The 19,007-nt window shown below is 53.5% G+C and overlaps 1 protein-coding gene across 1 annotated transcript; it reads left to right on the forward strand.

Annotated features, from left to right (window-relative positions):
- The first annotated feature begins 1,108 nt into the window (after window positions 1-1,108).
- FEZ1 (fasciculation and elongation protein zeta 1) lies at window positions 1,109-18,395 on the forward strand. Its single transcript, XM_064731947.1, has 10 exons — window positions 1,109-1,247; window positions 5,937-6,254; window positions 9,327-9,423; window positions 11,097-11,198; window positions 12,344-12,560; window positions 14,007-14,278; window positions 15,316-15,396; window positions 15,778-15,853; window positions 16,353-16,418; window positions 18,233-18,395. The coding sequence occupies exons 2-10, from the start codon at window positions 5,980-5,982 to the stop codon at window positions 18,247-18,249; spliced, it is 1,203 nt and encodes a 400-aa protein (XP_064588017.1). The 5' UTR covers window positions 1,109-1,247; window positions 5,937-5,979; the 3' UTR covers window positions 18,250-18,395.
- The last annotated feature ends 612 nt before the right edge of the window (window positions 18,396-19,007 follow it).

Consider the following 19,007-nt stretch of genomic DNA (forward strand, 5'->3'; position numbering starts at 1 on the left):
TGGCTAACATGACATGCACCACCCAAGGGACTTGGGGTGAGGGTCTGGAGGGACAGAACCAAGGGAATGACAGAGGGCAGGGCTGGATGGGATTTTGGGAAGAAATCCAGCCTGTGAGGGTGAGCAGGCCTGGCATGGGCATCCCACAGAAGCTTCTCCATGCCCTGAAATGTTCAGGGCCAGGTTTAATGGGGCTTGGAGCAACTTGGTCCAAGTCTGAGAACAAATTGAGCTTTAGGGTCCTTGTCCTTCCCAGCCCAAACCTTTCTGGCATTCGAGGATTTCTCCGGCACCGAGCCAAAGCACGCGGGGCTCCAGCCAGGACTTGGCAAAATTTCATCAAACTTAACAACAACCATTCCACAGACTCTTTTCAGGTTTTTTTCCTTAATATTAACAACTTGAAGCCATGAGCCAGAGGAGAAACCTTTCTCCTGTTCTGCTGCATGGAAAACCAGCATGGAGAAGGAGCAGGCAGCTGCAGGCAGCAGAGATCTGGGAAACTGAGCTTAAGCCCACATATTCCACTTGGCTGTGAGCTAAACACAGATTAAAACAAAAACAAAAAACAAGAACAAAAACAAAACAAAACAAAAACCCAAAACCAAAGCAAACAAAAAAACCCCAAAACCAAACCAAACCAAAACAAAAAAAACCCCAAAAACAGGAAAGAAAAGAAAAAAACCCAACCCCCCAGCATACATGACAACATTCATCTAAAGCAATTTTTAAACTTGCTATTAAATTTTAAAAGCTAAAGCTGAAGTAAAATTATTATAAAAACCTGTTCATTTCTTGTGATTACTATTTTATTTTTTTTGAGATGAAAAAGGATTTTTATTTTCTAATTTCCCTTTATTTTTGTTTTATAATTTTTAATTGTTTTATTTTAGAAAAGCAAAAATCTTCGGGTATATGACTCGACCTTTATGTAATCTTTTTTTCTATTTCCTCTCTATAAATTCCCATTGTCATTTCCATGGTTTCAATGATGTTTTCCCTTTCTCCCTCGGTGTCAGGGACACACAGACCCGCGTGTATAAATGATGGATGGACAGAGGGGGGGTTCAAAGGGATTTTTGGGGACAGATAAAAGGACGGAGCCCCCCCGGGGTGAGCGATGACGTCACGGCTCCCTTGACCACCATCCGCATCCCCCTTCGCGGTGACGTCACCGGTCCTCCCCCGCGCCTGCGCAGTGCGGGAGTAGCACCCCCCGGCGCGGAGCGGAGGATGCGGGGCTGCAGGTGGGTGCGGGGCCGGGGGGCTTCAGGGGGGCTGTAGGGGGGCTGCAGGTGGATGCGGAGCTGGGGGGCTTAAGGGGGTGTGGGGCTGGGGGGGCTGCAGGGGGGTGCGGGGCTGGGGAGGCAATGAAGAGTGCGGGGTTCGGGGGAAGCAGGGGCGATGCTGTCATTTTATGGGGGGCGATGCTGTCCTTACAGGGGGGGCGATGCTGTCCTTTCATGGGGGGCGATGCTGTCCTTACAGGGGGGGCGATGCTCTCCTTGCATGGGGGGCGATGCTGTCCTTATGGGGGTCGCACGGGGGTGTTGCGGGGGTGTCGGGTTGGGGCGCACCGCGGGCTGACGCTGCGGGCAGGGCCGGGGAGCGGGGCCGGGGCCGCGCCGCTGTCAGCGGCCGTGCGGGGCCGTGCGGGGAGCGCGCTGCGCTCGCACGCTGCGGGGGCGGCCTGGGGGGTCCTGGGGACGCGGGGGGGGCGCCTGCGGGGCGGCGCAGGGAGGGGCGGCGAGCGCGGCGAGGGCGGGTCCGTGCGCGAGTGTTTGTGTGCGTGTGCGCGCAGCGAGTGTGCGAGGGGTGTGCGTGTGCAGATATGTGTGCGAGGGATGTGCGTGTGTGCGAGGGCTGAGCGTGTGTGCGAGGGGTGTGCACGCGCATGTCCAGATGTGTGTGCAAGGGATGTGCGTCTGCGGGTCCAGATGTGTGCGCATGCGTGCAAGGGATGTGTGTGTGCAGATGCATGTGTGCAGGGCTGTGCGTATGTGCAAGGGATATGCGTGTGTGCAAGGGATGTGTGCATGCAGATGTGTGTGCAAGGGATGTGCGTGTGTGTGTCCAGATGTGCGTGTGTGCGCAGATGTGTGTGCACACAGATGTGTGTGTGTGCAGATGTGAACATGTCCAGATGTGCGTGCAGGGCTGTGTCTGTGCAGATGTGTGCGCGTGTGCAGGTGTGCGTGTGCAGCTGCAGAGGCACATGGAGGTGCAGCTGTGTGTAGGTGTGTGTGGGGCCTGGAGCTGCTGCTGTGAGGGCCGTGGTGCATGTGTGGGAATGCACAAGTGCACAGCAGTGCACAATGTGTGCAAGGGGATACAGGCATGCACTGGGGTGCACTCTGTGTGTGTGTGTACAGCATTGCACTGTTGGGGGGGTGTGCTTGCAGAGGTGTGCATGCTTGCACATGTGGGGATGTGTGAGTGCAAAGGCTTTCATGGGACAGGGTGTGCATGCACTGGGGCACGTGGGGGTGGACGTGTGTGCAGCCCAGCTCAGGTGCACCACTGCAGCATGCATGCACCTATCTGCAGACACTCTGTGCACGCATGCACTGCTCTGTGTGTGTGCTTTGCATGTCTCTGTGCATGGCATGCGTGTTCACAGGGAGCACCAGGCCCTGTCATGTGTGTGTGTCTGTGTGTCTGTGTGTCTGTGTGTCTGTGTGTGCTGCAGGTGTGTGCAGGGCTGGGCTCCCCTGCAGCGCACACGTGCAGGGTGTGCATGCACAGGGCGTGTGCTGCAGGGCTCGGGGCACCAGTGGGGCACACGTGCATGGGGTGTGTGACTGGAAACCCTTTCAGGGCAGGTTTTCCCCAGAGCTGTGATGTTTGTGCTGCCTTTCCCAGGGAACATGGCCAGGGCTGGGGTGTGAGCTGGGGTGCTGACACCTGTGCTGGGCTGCTCCTGGCTTACTACTGAGTTACTCATTGCTTCCTCTGGGGCTGCTGCTAGGATGCTGCTAGGATATTCTCAGTAATCTCCTGAGGGAGTAGTGAAATATTACCAAGACACAGCTGAGATGCTCTCAGGTGCTGCTGGGATGTCATGAGTTTACTAGGATGTGGACAGGCTGCAGACAGCAGTGAGGCACTTGCAGAGTGGCACTAAGCTACTCTCAGGATACTCTGTGGATGCCACTGGGGTGCTGTAAAAGCTCCACTAAGGTACTATCAGGCTGCTACTAAGATACTGAGGTACTCATATGAAGGGACCACTGGAGCAGCTCACACAAGGTTCCTCCCAAGATACGTTCAGGTTGTTTTCAGTGTGGTTACAGGGCAGTAAAATACCTGGATAACACCACAGCAGCACCTACACACTGAGGATAACAGCTGGATCCCATTACACTACTACTGGGATCCTATCAGCACACTCCTTATCTACTACTGTGATACTATCAGGGCACCAGGGTGCTCTTGGGATGCTCCTGACAGAATTAGGATATTTCTGCCTGTGCTAGTACAACATCATGACAATGCTGAGCTACTCAATGCTGAGCTACTACTAGGATACTCTCAGTGTAGCACAAAGGTACTATTGGGATGTTGCCAAGATGTTATCAGGATAACACACCAAAATATCCCTTGGCTAATTGTAAATGCATTGCTAATGCTAATGAGTATTACTAATGAGGCACTACTAAGATACTACAGGGTCATTGCTAGGATACAACATTACCAGGATATTATCACAGAGCTCCCGAGGTGCTCCAGGACAGGGGTCAGTTTGCAGTGGGACACTCTCAGGACAGGGTCAGTAGGATATTCTCAGGCCAGGGGTCGGTTTGGAGTAGGATGCTCCAGGACAGGGGTCAATTTGCAGTGGGATATTCTCAGGACAGGGGTCAGTTTGCAGTAGGACACTCCAGGACAGGGGTCAGTTTGCAGTGGGGTGCTCTCAGGACAGGTCAGTTTGCAGTAGGACACTCTCAGGACAGGGGTCAGTTTGGAGTAGGACACTCCAGGACAGTTTGCAGTAGGATATTCTCAGGCCAGGGGTCAGTTTGGAGTAGGATGCTCCAGGACAGGGGTCAGTTTGCAGTGGGATATTCTCAGGACAGAGGTCAGTAGGATGCTCCAGGACAGGGGTCAGTTTGGAGTAGGATACTCCAGGACAGGGGTCAGTTTGCAGTAGGACACTCTCAGGACAGGGGTCAGTTTGCAGTAGGATGCTCCAGGACAGGGGTCAGTTTGCAGTGGGATATTCTCAGGATGGGTCAGTTTGGAGTAGGATATTCCAGGACAGGGGTCAGTAGGATATTCTCAGGCCAGGGGTCGGGTTGGAGTAGGATGCTCCAGGACAGGGGTCAGTTTGGAGTAGGGTATTCCAGGACAGTTTGCAGTAGGATATTTTCAGGATGGGTCAGTTTGCAGTGGGATGCTCTCAGGACAGGGGTCAGTTTGCAGTAGGATATTCCAGGACAGGGGTCAGTTTGCAGTAGGATGCTCCAGGACAGGGGTCAGTAGGATATTCTCAAGGATGGGTCAGTTTGCAGTGGGATGCTCTCAGGACAGGGGTCAGTTTGCAGTAGGATACTCTCAGGACAGGGGTCAGTTTGCAGTAGGATATTCCAGGACAGGGGTCAGTAGGATTTCTCAGATGGTCAGTTTGCAGTGGATGCTTCAGAACAGGGTCATTTGTGGTAGGACACTTGCAGGACAGGGGTCAGTTTGCAGTAGATGCTCCACGACAGGGTCAGTTTGCAGTAGGATACTCTCAGGAGTAAAGTGCACTTATCTGTAGGATGCTTCCAAGATGCTACACAAGGGCACTAGCAAAGGTCATGGTAGGATAATTCTGGGATGCCATCAGGGCAACACTCACATTTTTGGGGTACTGGCAGCACATTGCTGATACTTTCAGGCCACTTGCTTAGCAGTGATATAATGTGAGATTAAAACCTTTTCTGCCTCAGAGATGGGGTAACTGAGAGGTGGCTAAAGCTGATAGGCCAAGAAAAGTTTATGGTGTATTGTGATTAGGAAATTATTGTAATTAGTTGGTTTCTGATTGTGATGTTGTGAATTATAACATCTGTATTGTCTCACCCTTCACATGAGACTGAAAATAGAATAAAAGTTTTTAAAACATCTCTCAGTTACCCATCTCTGGGTCAGAAAAGGGCATAATCTGACAATATGGTGTGAGGATACAGCTAGGATACTCCCACTCCAGGGAAATGGACAGTGGTGTGACATTTCTTACCTACTGCCAGGGCAGCACTGAGCTGCTTGGACCACTATGAACACTTTGTTGCAACTATGAAATTACCACTAGAGTAGTGCCACAATATCGGAATATTTCTTCTGAAGGTAGCACATCCTGTTGGGATACTACCAGGATACTACAGAGATACTGTTGGTTGTATAACAGCCCTGGCAGCAGCTAAGAGAATGGGGAGCTGGGTGTTGTAACCTAAGGGAACAGGCAGCTGGGTGTTGTAACCTGTTAGTAGCCTGGTGAGGGAACAGAACAGGGAGCTGGGTATTGTAATCTGAGGGAACAAAGAGCTGGGTGTTGTAAGCTGTTAGAAGCCTGGTGAGGGAACAGGGAGCTGTTAGTAGCCTGGTGAGGGAATGGAACAGGGAGCTGGGTGTTGTAACCTGAGGGAATGGGGAGCTGGGTGTTGTAAGCTGTTAGTAGCCTGGTGAGGGAACGGGCAGCTGGGTGTTGTAAGCTGTTAGTAGCCTAGTGAGGGAACAGGGAGCTGGATGTTGTAACCTGAGGGAATGGGGAGCTGGATGTTGTAACCTGTTTGTAGCCCAGTGCCTGACAGGTTGCTGGGTGTTGTAACCTGTTTGTAGCCCAGTGCCTGACGGGTTGCTGGCTGTTGGAAGCTGTTAGTAGCCCGGTGCCCGATGGGCTGCTGGCTGTTGTAAGCTGCTAGTAGCCCGGTTCCTGACGGTGCCTGTCCCTGCAGCTAAGGCAGCAGCAGCAGCAGCAGCAGCAGAGCCGTGCGAGGGATGGAGGCGCCGCTGGTCAGCCTGGAGGAGGAGTTCGAGGAGGGGCCCGCGGACGATGGGGGGTCCCCGCCGCGCCCCGCGGACCCCGCGCTGGCCGAGCTGGAGAGCTTCTCTGCCGAGATGATGAGCTTCAAGTCCATGGAGGACCTGGTGCAGGAGTTTGACGAGAAGCTCACCGTGTGCTTCCGCAACTACGACGCCGCCACCGAGGGCCTGGCGCCCGTGCGGGGCCGGCTGCAGGCGCAGGAGGAGGAGGAGCGCCTGCAGGACGAGGAGTGAGTGAACCCCCCTGCTCCTGGGGCCTCTTCCCACCCTGAGCCCCCCCACAGGGCAGGCAACCTCCCAGCACCGCAGCACGGCCGTGCTCCGAGCCATACTCCCTGTAGTATCCTGTGAGTAAGGGTCTGCGTGCTGCCTTGCAAGGTACAGCCCACGTGCAGCTCGGCTCCTGGCATCACAGCACAGTGCAGCAGCGTGCAATAGCTGTGTAGCATCTTTTTAGTAGCTGCATAGTATCTTTTGAGTGTGCCTGTAGTATCTTTTGAGTAGCTGTGTAGCATCCTATAAGTAGGCCACCCTCGAGCCTGCACGCATCCTGTCATGGTCAATAAACACTCCCCTTTCCCAGAGCGTGCACACAGCATGGCTGTGTAGCACTTCAGAGTAGTGGTGTAGTATCTTATGAGTAACACCCCCCCCACGGCCTGTTGGACCTCTTTGTGCTCTTCTATGAGCCTATCAAATGCAAATCAGCACCTGGACTGTGCTGTGATCATACAGCTCCTTGGAGTAGCTGTGTAGGATCCTGGGAGTAGCTGTGTGAGGTCCCTGGAGTAGCAGCCTATGAGGAGGAAGAGCAGCGTGTCCCGTGCCACACTGCAAGGAGCCAAAGCTCTGTCTGTGCAAGGAAAGCCCCAGGGGTTGAACATAAACCTTGAGTAAGGGGTGAGTAGACCCCCTCTGTACCACGCTAGGGGACGGCCAAGTCCCCCCAGGCTCCCCAGTTATTATTGTGCCTTTGTGTTAAATCCTACAGTTTCATTAAAAACCTTGTTTTGTTCCAAAATGCCATTTCTTTTCCTGCAAATCCTTGGCCTTTTTCCTCCTGATGATTCACACTCTCACATTTCTAGTGGATTTTTTGTCTGCTTAATTTGGATTATTCCAAAATCATTAACCCTCATTCTCACCAGGCAAAGGAGTTACATTCAACCCAAAAAAGCCCCAAATCTGCTGGTTTGTGTTTGAATTTTTTCCCCCCAAACCCACTGAGGCTGCAGTGATTTTTGCAATTTGTCAAATTCGTGGTTTTTGAGAGCAAAATGCAGCTTGGCTGCGCGCCGGGGCTGCCGCGCTGTCGCCGCTTTGTGCCACTTATTGTGTCTTTTTTGGGTCACTTTGGGCAAAACAGGGCTTTTTTTTTCAGTCTTCTTTGAATGAGCCCTGTGTGCAGGCTGGGGGAGGGGCCATGGCCTCACAGGCAATGCATTTCCAGAGTTTTTAACCATTTCTTGCCATAATTAACTCAGAAATCACTGCTGGTCTTGGCCTGCTGGTCCTTTAAGAGCAGAGAAAAAAAAAAAATCAAATTTGAGGGAATAATTACTAATTTGCAGTGCTTTGTTTAAAAAATAAGTATTTAAGGTTTGGCATCTGCATTTTTTGATTTTTTGTATGTTCATTTGTGAAATCTGTAATTCCAAAGGGAATTCAGCCCTGGTGAAAAGGGAAATAGAATAAATCCCAAAAAGGAGCAGTTTTGGGGCTGGAAAAGGGACAAATGGTTTTGGGGTGATTTTGAGGCACCAATTGGACTGAACCCATTTCTGGTGGGAAAATGGGGGTCTTGCCTGAGATGGGGAGAAAATTTCTAATTTCTTTCTGTGCCTTTCTCCCTATTTTTGACCTTTTCTCCCATTTTTGGCCTTTTTCTCAATGTTGCCACTTTTCAGCTATTTTTTCCCATTTTTTGTCTTTCTCCTCCATTTCTTCCCTTTCTCTGCTTTCCTTGCCCTTTTCTCCATTTTCCCCTTCATTCTCCCTTTTTTCCTACATTTTCTCTTTTTCCCTATTTATCTTTTCTCCTGATTTTTCCTTTTTCCCTCTTTTGGCTCTTTTTCTATTCCCTATTATCTCCTTCTTCCCTTTTGTTCCTCTTTCTCCATTTTTCTTCTTTTCCCTCTTTCTCATTTTTTCTTCTACTTCTCCCCTTTTACCCAAATTTTCCTTCTCCCACTTCTTCCCCTTTTCCCCCTTTTTGCCCTTTTTCCATCTTCTTCTTTACCCCTTTTTTTTCTCATTTCTCCTCTTTTCCCCTTTTCCTTTTTTTCCCTCTTTCCCCTCTTTTCCTTCTCTATTTTCTCCTCTTTTGGTCACTATTTTAAGAAGGTGTTTTAGGGTATTTCTAGGGGTTGAAAAGTGACATTTTGGGATTTCTGGGTATTTCAGTGAGGGGAGTGGGTGGTTGGAACATGACAGGGTGGCATTTTGGGGGTGTTTCAGAAGAGCATTTGGGGACAGTTTGGAATATTCCAGGACAGAATTTTGGGGTGTTTTGTGCTGCTTCAGGGTGGTGATGTTTTTGAGTGGCATTTGGGGACATTTAGAGACATTTTGGGGCACTGCTGTGGCCTTTGGGAGTGTTTTGATAGCGGCATTTCAAAATTACATTTAGGGGGCATCTCAGGTGCTGGGGAAGCATTTTGGGGTACTTTGGGGTATTTCAGGGCAGGATTTCATGATGCTGTTTTGAGAAGCTTTGGGGTCTTCTAGGACAGCATTTGGGGTTTTCTGGGATATCATTTGGGGTGGTTTGGGATGTTTCAGGCATCTCAGCGGTGTTTGGGGATTTTTGGAGGTCATTTTGGGATATTTCTGGGCTGCATTTCAGGGTGTTCCTGGGCTGCATTTTGGGATGTTTCAGGGCTGAATTTCGGAATATTTCTGGGCTGCATTTTGGGATATTTTTGGGCTGCATTTTGGGATGTTTCTGGGCTGCATTTGGGATATTTCTGGGCTGCATTTTGGGATATTTCTGGGCTGCATTTTGGGAGATTTCTGGGCTGCATTTCAGGAAGTTTCTGGGCTACATTTTGGGTTATTTCTGGGCTGCATTTTGGGATATTTCTGAGCTGCATTTTGGGATTTTTCTGGGCTGCATTCAGGAAGTTTCAGGGCTGCATTTTGGGTTATTTCTGAGCTGCATTCAGGAAGTTTCTGGGCTGCATTTTGGGATATTTCTGGGCTGCATTTCAGGGTGTTTTGCAGCATTTTGGCGTGCCACTTTTGGGCTGTGTCTCTGAGATGCAGCATTTTGGGATCAGCACTGACCACCCGCCTCCCTGCAGGGTCTGGGACGCTCTCACTGATGGCTTTGCCCCCCGGGGCTCCCCCCGGCCCTGGCAGCTCCCCGGGACCGAGGCCCTCGATGGCACCGACCCCCAGGTAGGGCTGTGACATCCCCACAGGGTCCCCTGGCTGTGATTGACAGCTGTCAGTCAGCCCCGAGGCTCAGTGACCATCATGCACTGCAAACCACCCACAAAGGGTTGGCTTAGCGCCTGGTCTGTGCCAGTTTGCCTCCATGCCACATTGGGGTGGGTGGTTTTGGGGTAGAAAATGGGTTTTCATTTGTAGTGAGTTTGTGCTGTCAGTAGCTGCTTTTGGGGTTGTAAAAATGTCCCAGTATCCATGGAATTGAACCCATTTGGGTGTGTTGCTGAAGGGGGAAGAGAAGATCACCTCCTTGGGTTGTTTTCTGCTAAAAAAGTGAAAAAAGATGGTGAAGGTGGGGAAAAAGAAGATGCCTCCTCACCCTACATATCCATCCATCCATCCATCCATCATCCATCCATCCATCCATCCATCCATCCATCATCCATCCATCTATCCATCCATCCATCCATCATCCATCCATCATCATCATCATCCATCATCCATCCATCCTCATCCATCATCCATCCATCCATCCATCCATCCATCCATCCATCCATCATCCATCCATCCATCCATTCCATCCATCACCATCCATCATCATCCATCCATCCATCATCATCCATCATCCATCCATCCATCCATCATCCATCATCATCCATCCATCCATCATCCATCCATCCATCCATCATCCATCCATCCATCCATCCATCATCCATCCATCCATCCATCCATCCATCATCCCTCCATCATCCATCCATCCATCCATCCATCCATCCATCCATCCATCCATCCATCCATCCATCATCATCATCCATCCATCCATCCATCATCCACCCATCCATCCATCCATCCATCATCATCCATCCATCATCACATCCATCCATCCATCCATCCATCATCCATCCATCCATCCATCCATCCATCCATCCATCCATCCATCCATCCATCCATCCATCATCCATCTCATCCATCCATCCATCCATCATCCATCCATCCATCCATCCATCCTCCATCATCCCTCCATCCATCCATCATCCCTCCATCCATCCATCATCCATCCATCCATCCATCCCTCATCCATCCATCCATCCATCCATCATCCATCCATCCATCCATCCATCCATCCATCCATCCATCCATCCATCCATCCATCCATCCATCCATCCCATCCATCCATCCATCCAAATCCATCCATCCATCCATCCATCCATCCATCCATCCATCCATCTCCATCATCCCCATCCACTCCATCTCATCCATCCATCCATCCATCCTTCCCCTCCACGTCCACCGTGTCCCACCTTTTCCCTCAATCCTCCATTCCCCACCAGTCCATTCCACATCCCTGCCTGTCTCCACCGAGGTGTACCCCACTCCATCCCATCATGACTCTCCCTTCTTCCATCCAGCTCCATCCTACCATCTCCATCCAGGACCTGTCCAACATCTCCATCCATCTCCTGCAACACCTCTGCCTGCAGTGCTGTCCATTGTCCCTGCCCAAAGCCCCGTCCAACATCCCCATCCAGCATCTCCATGCAGTACCCTCAATGCAGTGTGTCCCATTCGATGTCCCCATGTCCCCCCATGCCAGGGCTGTGGCTCTGTCCCTGCTGGGGCCGTGCCCACACCAGGCTGGGCCTGTGGTGCCCCCAAGGCTGCCCAGCCTGTGTCTCCTGCAGCTCGGTGGGAAGGAGGAGGAGGAGGAAGAGGAAGAGGAGCTGACTGAGAGGAGTGAGCAGGACTCTGGGATCAATGAGGAGCCGCTGCTGACAGCTGAGCAGGTACCCAGGGGCACCAAAAGCCAGGCTTGGCCACCTCAGCCCATGGCCATGAGCTGAAAGTACAAGGAAAAGGCAAATCCCATTTTGGGGTGTGGACTTGGAATGTGGATGTAGGCAGATGTGTGGGCTGTGGGGGTGATGAGGGATTTGGGTGCATGTGGAAGGTGGGCTGTGGGTGCTGCTGTACAAAATGGGGGCGTGGGGGGAAGGATGGAAGTGTGGGGGGCAGAGGTGGGATGGATGCAGCTGCAGGTGCTGGTGTGGGGTGCAGGGTGCAGATGTGGGGTGCAGGATGCAGGTTCCACATGCAAGGTGCAGATGTGGGGTGCAGGATGCAGGGTCCAGATGTGGTGAGGGGGATGTGGAGGCAGTAGCAGGGTGTGGATGCCGGATAGAGAATGCAGGTGCAGGTGCAAGTACAGGATGCAGGATGCAGGAGGAGGAGGTGGGTGCAGAGAGCAGATGCAGCCAGGTGCAGGATGCAGATTTAGATGTGGATGCAGGTCCCCAGTGTCCATGGAATGTGGGATTTGGATGTGGGTGGGAGTGTGGGATGCAGATGCAGGAGCCAGGGTAGAGATGGATGTAAATGCAGGTGCTGATGCAGGAGGAGGGGAGCAGAATGCAGATGCAGCATGGAGGGGAGGATGCAGAATGCTGATAAGGATGGAGGATGGAGGGAGCAGGATGCAGATGGAGGATGGAGATAGAGGATGCAGGTGCAGGATGAAGGGAGCAGTTGCAGGTGTGGGTGCAGGATGTGAGGGGTGCAGGGTGCAGGAAGGATGCAGGTGTGGGATGTGGGATGCAGGGTGCAGGACAGTTGCAGGTGTGGGGTGCAGGGTGCAGGACAGTTGCAGGTGTGGGGTGCAGGGTGCAGGAAGGATGCAGGTGTGGGATGTGGGATGCAGGGTGCAGGACAGTTGCAGGTGTGGGGTGCAGGGTGCAGGACAGTTGCAGGTGTGGGGTGCAGGGTGCAGGACAGTTGCAGGTGTGGGGTGCAGGGTGCAGGACAGTTGCAGGTGTGGGGTGCAGGGTGCAGGAAGGATGCAGGTGTGGGGTGCAGGGTGCAGGACAGTTGCAGGTGTGGGGTGCAGGGTGCAGGACAGTTGCAGGTGCACATGGAGGTCCCTGATGCCCCACAGGTCATCGAGGAGCTGGAGGAGCTCATGCAGAGCTCACCCGACCCCGAGGCTGACCCCGAGGGTGAAGAGGAAGAGGAGGAGGAGGAGGATGAGGAGGAGGAGGAAGAAAGCAAGGCTGATGCTGAAGGCAAAGGTGGTGGTGGGGGCACGGAGCCCATCGTGCTGCGGGAGCTGCATGCTTTCTCCCCTGCCCTCAACAACAACTGCTCCCACGAAGGTACGGCCAGCAAAGCCCAGGCCAGTCACTTTTTGGGGACAATTCCAACCAAATTGGACAACTGAGTCTCTCCAGGCCTCAGTGCTGGCTTGCTCTGGGACTTTGCCAGAAGGGCTCTTGGCAAAAACTGTGAAGAACACAGGGATGTGGCTTCTGGTGTGGAAAGGCACGTGGGGGTCACCAGGAGCCTTTGTGTTCTGCATGGGGGTTCCATGCACGTGAGATTTGTCACTGCTGGCGTGGGCTGTGTCACCAGCAGGCCCAGGCACTTCACTCATTGCTCTGCTCTTTATCTCACTGTGCAGCTTACCAATCACACCATGTCACTAATGGCACTGTGCATGTCACCAATTGCACCATGCATGTCCATAATCACACCATACATGTCACCAGTTGCACGATGCATGTCAATGATTGCACCACACATGTCACTAATTGCACCATACATGTCACTGATTGCACCATACATGTCACTAATCACAGCCTGCCTGTCACTAATTGCACTGTGAGTATCACTGAGTGCACCTCGCATGTCACTAATGGTGCCAGAAGTCCCTTAATTGCTCTGGGCACATCGTTTATGGCTCTGAGCATATCAGTAATTGCACTCTGGGTTTATCTCTTGCTGTCTCAGAAAATGCAGAGCCCATCTCGCTGAGCAGAGATGCATTTTACTGGCTGCAGTGTGTGTTTCACTGACTGCACTGGGGTGTCCCTGACTGCACCAGGCATTCCCTCCTTTCCCCATGCATGGCACTGCCTGCAGCGAGTCCAGAGGAAGCCACGGGGATGCCCCAAAGGCTGCAGCTCCTCTGCTGGGGTGACAAACTGGGAGAGCTGGGGAAGAGAAGGCTCTGGGGAGAGCTCAGAGCCCTTGCAGGGCCTAAAGGGGCTCCAGGGGAGCTGGAGAGGGACTGGGGACAAGGGATGGAGGGACAGGGCACAGGGAATGGCTCCCACTGCCAGAGGGCAGGGCTGGATGGGATATTGGGAATCGGGAATTGTTCCCTGTGAGGGTGGGCAGCCCTGGCACAGGGTGCCCAGAGCAGCTGTGGCTGCCCCTGGATCCCTGGCAGTGCCCAAGGCCAGGCTGGGGAGGGCTGGGAGCAGCCTGGAACAGTGGGAGGTGTCCCTGCCATGGCAGGGAGGTGGAACGAGATGGGCTGCAAGTCCCTCCAGCCCCTGTTGGGGATGTCCCGGGACACGAGGGGTCTGTACCCGGGCAGGGCTGGGCCAGGTGTTGGGATGTCCTGGGTCAGTAGCCAGTCTTTACCCAGGCAGGGCTGGGGTGGATATTCAGGATATCCCGGGACAGCAGGGCTCTGTACCCGGGCAGGGCTGGGGTGGATATTCAGGATATCCCGGGTCAGCAGGGCTCTGTACCCGGGCAGGGCTGGGGTGGATGTTCAGGATGCCCCGGCACACCAGGGCTCTCTGCCCGGGCAGGGCTGGGCCGGCTGTCGGCGCGGGAGCTGCTGGCGGCCGCGGGCCGGGCGGAGGCGGCGAGCCGGGCGCTCTCGGCCGAGCTGGTGGCGCAGCTGGCGCGGCGGGACGAGCTGGCCTTCGAGAAGGAGGTGAAGACGGCGTTCATCGGGGCGCTGCTGGCCGTGCAGGGCGAGCAGCGAGAGCAGCGAGAGGCCGCCCGGCGCCGCCGCAGGGACAAGGGGCTGAGCCTGCAAGGGGCGCGCTCCGAGCGCGGCGGCAGCATGCCCCGAAAGGTGGGCACCGGGGGGACACCGACAGGAGAGGGGTGGTCCGGGGGCCAGGGGGGAGTGGGGGGATGTGGGGACGGGGTGGGGCAAGGGGATGAGGGATGGGATGGGATGGGATGGGATGGGATGGGATGGGATGGGATGGGATGGGATGGGATGGGATGGGAATATTGACAGGGTGGGGCAGGGCGACATGGGGGCAAGGCGATGGATAGGATGGGATGGGATAATGGGATGGAATGGGATGGAATGAGATGGGGTAATGGGATGGGATGAGAATAGTGACAGGGTGGGGCAGAGGGACATGGGGGTGAGGCAATCGATGGGATGGGATGGGATGGGATGGGATGGGATGGGATGGGATGGGATGGGATGGATGGGATGGGAGGGAATGGAAGGGGATGGAAGGGGATGGAAGGGGATGGGATAATGGGATGAGAATAGTGACAGGTTGGGCAGAGGGACATGGAGGCAAGGCAATGAGGGATGGGTCAGGATGGGATGGGATGGGATGGGATGGGATAATGGGATGGGATAATGGGATGGGAATAGTGACAGGGTGGGGCAGAAGGACATGGGGGTGAGGCAATCGATGGGATGGAATGGGATGGGATAATGGGATGGGATGGGAATAGTGACAGGGTGGGGCAGGGGGACATGGAGGCAAGGCGATGAGGGATGGGAGGGATGAGATGGGATAATGGGATGGGATGGGATGGGATGGGATGGGATGGGATGGGATGGGATGGGATGGGATGGGATGGGATGGGATGGGATAAGGGGATGGGATGGGAATAGTGACAGTATGGGGTAGAGGGGCATAGGAAGGACACAGGACAGGGGCAATGCAGGGACAGGGGCACTTGGAGCAGGGGCACAAAGGGATATGGGGTGGGGGTATGGAGCAGGGTGCAGGGATCGGGGCAGGGTGTGGATGTGGGAGGCATCCACAGGGAGTTGTGGGGATGCTGGTGGCAGGGGAGGTGCCAGGCTGATGTCGCTGTCCTGGGAGGTGACAGGGTGACACCTGGTTGTCCCCACAGCGCTTCAGCATGGAGGGCATCTCCAGCATCCTGCACTCCGGCCTGCGCCAGACCTTTGGCCCTACCACCAATGAGAAGCAGGTGCCCTTTTTCCCCCAAAATTGCCCAAATCTGTTTGTTTTCACTCCTCCTCCCTGCACTCCCCATTCCCCTGCATCCCCCAACCCCGTTAAAATCTTTCTTCATTTTACAACCCTGCTCTATCCCCTACACCCTGGTAACCCCTCTTGAAAAAATTACCTGTTTTCACCCCAAAAAGTCCTCCCTGAGAAGGGACGGATTTGGGTGGAGTTTGCAGCACCCAGTTAGTTCAGCATTTCCCAAAATACCTGCAAATTAAATGCAATTGCAGAAATTTTGCAGAAATACTCTATTTTTGCACAAATTTGTCTCAAGACAATGCAAAACCCAGGCAGCTTTGTGCCATTGGGGTGGTTTTTGGGGTGGCTTTTGTTTCTGCAGTACCTGAACACGGTGATTCCCTATGAGAAGAAGGGCTCACCACCCTCCGTTGAGGACCTGCAGATGCTCACCAACAGTGAGTATCCATTCAAGCTGCTGGTTTGGGTCAGCATCACGTGTTTTGGGGACACAAAGGCACATTCTGCTTTGCTTCAGTGGCTGCAGTTTGGGCTATCATTGCAGCACAACCAGTTTGGGGGATTTTTTGCATCATTGCAGCATGGGCAGTTTGAGGTGCTGCTACCACCCACACTGCATCATCATTGCAATAAACCCACCTGGTGGGGAAAATCCCTGGTTTGCATCACTGCAGCACAGCTGGTTGGCAGCCAACACCTCCCCCAGTTTATGCTCCTTATATCAGGGTTGGTTTGGGGTAAAACTCCCATTCTGCACTGGCACAGGTTGGCTAATGGGGATGGAATTCCTTTTTGGTCCTGTTTGTGTGGGTGTTCCCAGGCCTGCTGCATTAATTGTATGGGGAAATTGCATGGCAGCTGTGGGGCTGGTTTGGGGGGGAAAGGGGCATTTGGGGGGCAGCAGGGCCAGGCTCACAGCTTTGTTCTCCCCCACAGTCCTGTTTGCCATGAAGGAGGGGAATGAGAAGGTGCCCACTCTGCTCACGGATTACATCCTCAAAGGTACCTGCTCCTGTTCCTGCCCCTCGCGCATCCTTCACTCAGCTCCTCTGCAGCTCTGGGCCGCCAACACAGATCCCTTCTGCATCCTCCTGCCTCCCACTGCATCCTTTGTGTGTCCCTTGGGCATCCCCATCCATCTGGGATCTCCTGGGCCTCCTTGTGCATCCCTGTGCATCTCCCACACCCCTCTTGTCCATCTCTTGTGCATCCTCCTGAGTCCTCGTGTGTCCTTCATGTTCCTGCTGTGCATTGCTCTGTGTGTGCAGCCCTTTCCTGTTCCTGCTGCATCCCATGTGCAGCCTCCTGCAGCATTTCTGCATCCTCATGTGCCCAGGTGCCTCATTCACACTCATGCAGCCTTTCTGCTCCTGAACCCCTGTGCATGTGGGGCACACTCGTGTGTCCCTGTGCCCTCCTGGCTGTCCCTGTGCACTCTCCTGTGTCCCTGGGCACCCTGGCCCACTGTCCATCACTGCAGCCATGCAGCCCATGTTGTCCGTGAAACCCTGTGCATGCAGCATCGTGTGTGCCACTGTGCACTCCTCTTCCCTGTGCACTCTCCTGGTCCTGGCACCCTGGCACCCTGTCCATCACGTGCTGCCAATGCACCCATGTCACGTGCACTCGTGCAGCATTGCACTGTGCATTCTTGTGCATCCCCGTGCACACTTGTGCATCCTCCTGCATCCCTGTGCATCCTCCTGCATTCCAATGCATCCTTCTACATCCCTGTGCATCGTCCTGGATCACAGTGCATTCTCCTGCATTGCAATGCATCTTCATGCATCCTCCTGCATCCCTGTGCATCCTCCTGTATTCTAATGCATCCTTGTGCATCCCTGTGCATTGTCCTGGATCACAGTGCATCCTCATGCATCCTTGTGCATCCTCATGCATTCAAGTGCATCCTCCTGTATCCTTGTCCATCCCTGTGCTTGCTTATGGATCATAGTACATCCTCATGCATCTTTCAATGCATTCCTGTGCATCCTCCTGCATTCTTGTGCATCCCCATGCATACTTCTGTATGCTCCTGCATCCTTGTGCATCCCTCCTGCATCCCTGTGCATCTTCCTGAATCCCAATGCACCTCCATGCTTCCCCCCCCACCCCTGTGCATCCTTGTGCTTGCTCATGCATTCCAGTGCATCCTCCTGCATTCCAATGCATCTTTGTACATCCTTGTCCATCCTCCTGCATCCTCCTGCATCCCTGTGCATCCTCCTGCATCCCAATTGCCCCTCCATGCTTCCCCACACACCCCTGTGCATGCCTGTGCATCCTCATTATTCCAATGCATCATTCCTGCATCCTGTGCATCCCTGTGCTGCTCATGATTCCAGTGCATCCTCTGCATTCCAGTGCATCCTCCTGCATTCCAATGCATCCTCCTGCATCCCTGTGCATCCTCCTGCATCCCAATGCACTTCCACGCTTCCCCACACCCCCTGTGCCTTCCTGTACATTCTCTTGCATCCCTGTGCATCCTTGTGCTTGCTCATGCATTCCAGTACATCCTCCTGCATTCCAATGCATCTTTGTACATCCTCCTGCATCCTCCTGCATCTCTATGCATCCCTGTGCATCCTCCTGCATCCCTGTGCATCCTCCTTTATTCCAATGCATCATCCTGCATCCCTGTGCATCCCTGTGCTCGCTCCTGCATTCCAGTGCATCCTCCTTTATTCCAATGCATTATCCTGCATCCCTGAGCTCGCTCCTGCATTCCAGTGCATCCTCCTGCCTTCCTGCACCCGGGTGCCCCGTGCAGTGCCCCAGCCCCTCTCTCTCTCTCTCTCTGTCTCTCTCTGCAGTGCTCTGCCCGACCTGACGCGGTGCTGCCCCCACACTCCCACCCCGGCGCCTCCAAACGGGGCCAAACCCCAGGACAAAGGGTCACCCCCCCGTGGCTGCCCCACCCCGCACTCCCCCCTTTGCACAGCTGGGAATAAAGAATTCCTTACGTTAATTAGGCAACTGGTGTCCAGTGTCTGTGTCTCCCCTTGCTCCTGGCGGTGCTTTGCAGCTTTTTGATAGGAAAATGATGTTTTTAAGCAAAAAAAAATTCCAAACACTGACTTGGCTCATGAATATTCTGGGATCTCTAAAAAACACAAACTTCTGGCTAACGAGCTGCTGGCTGCAGCTGCCACCATCAGAGGGGCAAAATTCAGATTAAATTCCATTCTCAGGGATTTTTCCCATTTTTTTCACTTTTCTGTGATCCCATTTTCTGCTAAAAATTGTGCAAACATCACCCAGAAAATCAACCCATTATTTAGGAATAGCTCATTAAGGGACAGGGGGGCTTCCATCTCTGCCATTTGGGAGAGAATTGCTCTGTTTTGGGGTTTGTCACTCATTCTGGGGAAGAGTGCCTAATTTGGGGGTTGTTGCTCGTTTTTGCAGAGTGTTGTCCATTTTGGGGCAAATTCAGTCATTTTGGGAGAATATACTCATTTCCAGAAGGAGCAGTTTGGGACAGCATCCTTTGGGGGCATGTCCCTCATTTTGGGGGAGAATTTTTGGAGAACACAACTCCTTTTGGGGTGAGCACCCATTTTGGGGGAGAATCACTCATTTCAGGGA

This window comes from Zonotrichia leucophrys, chromosome 24, assembly GCF_028769735.1.
Source record: "Zonotrichia leucophrys gambelii isolate GWCS_2022_RI chromosome 24, RI_Zleu_2.0, whole genome shotgun sequence".
NCBI classification, from domain to species: Eukaryota; Metazoa; Chordata; class Aves; order Passeriformes; family Passerellidae; genus Zonotrichia; species Zonotrichia leucophrys.

Coding starts and splice junctions, on each gene's coding strand:
- FEZ1 (XM_064731947.1), top strand. CDS start 5,980: ATGGAGGCGCCGCTGGTCAGCCTGGAGGAGGAGTTCGAGGAGGGGCCC. Junction 11,199..12,343: donor CGCTGCTGACAGCTGAGCAG/GTACCCAGGGGC, acceptor GATGCCCCACAG/GTCATCGAGGAGCTGGAGGA. Junction 14,279..15,315: donor GCGGCAGCATGCCCCGAAAG/GTGGGCACCGGG, acceptor TTGTCCCCACAG/CGCTTCAGCATGGAGGGCAT.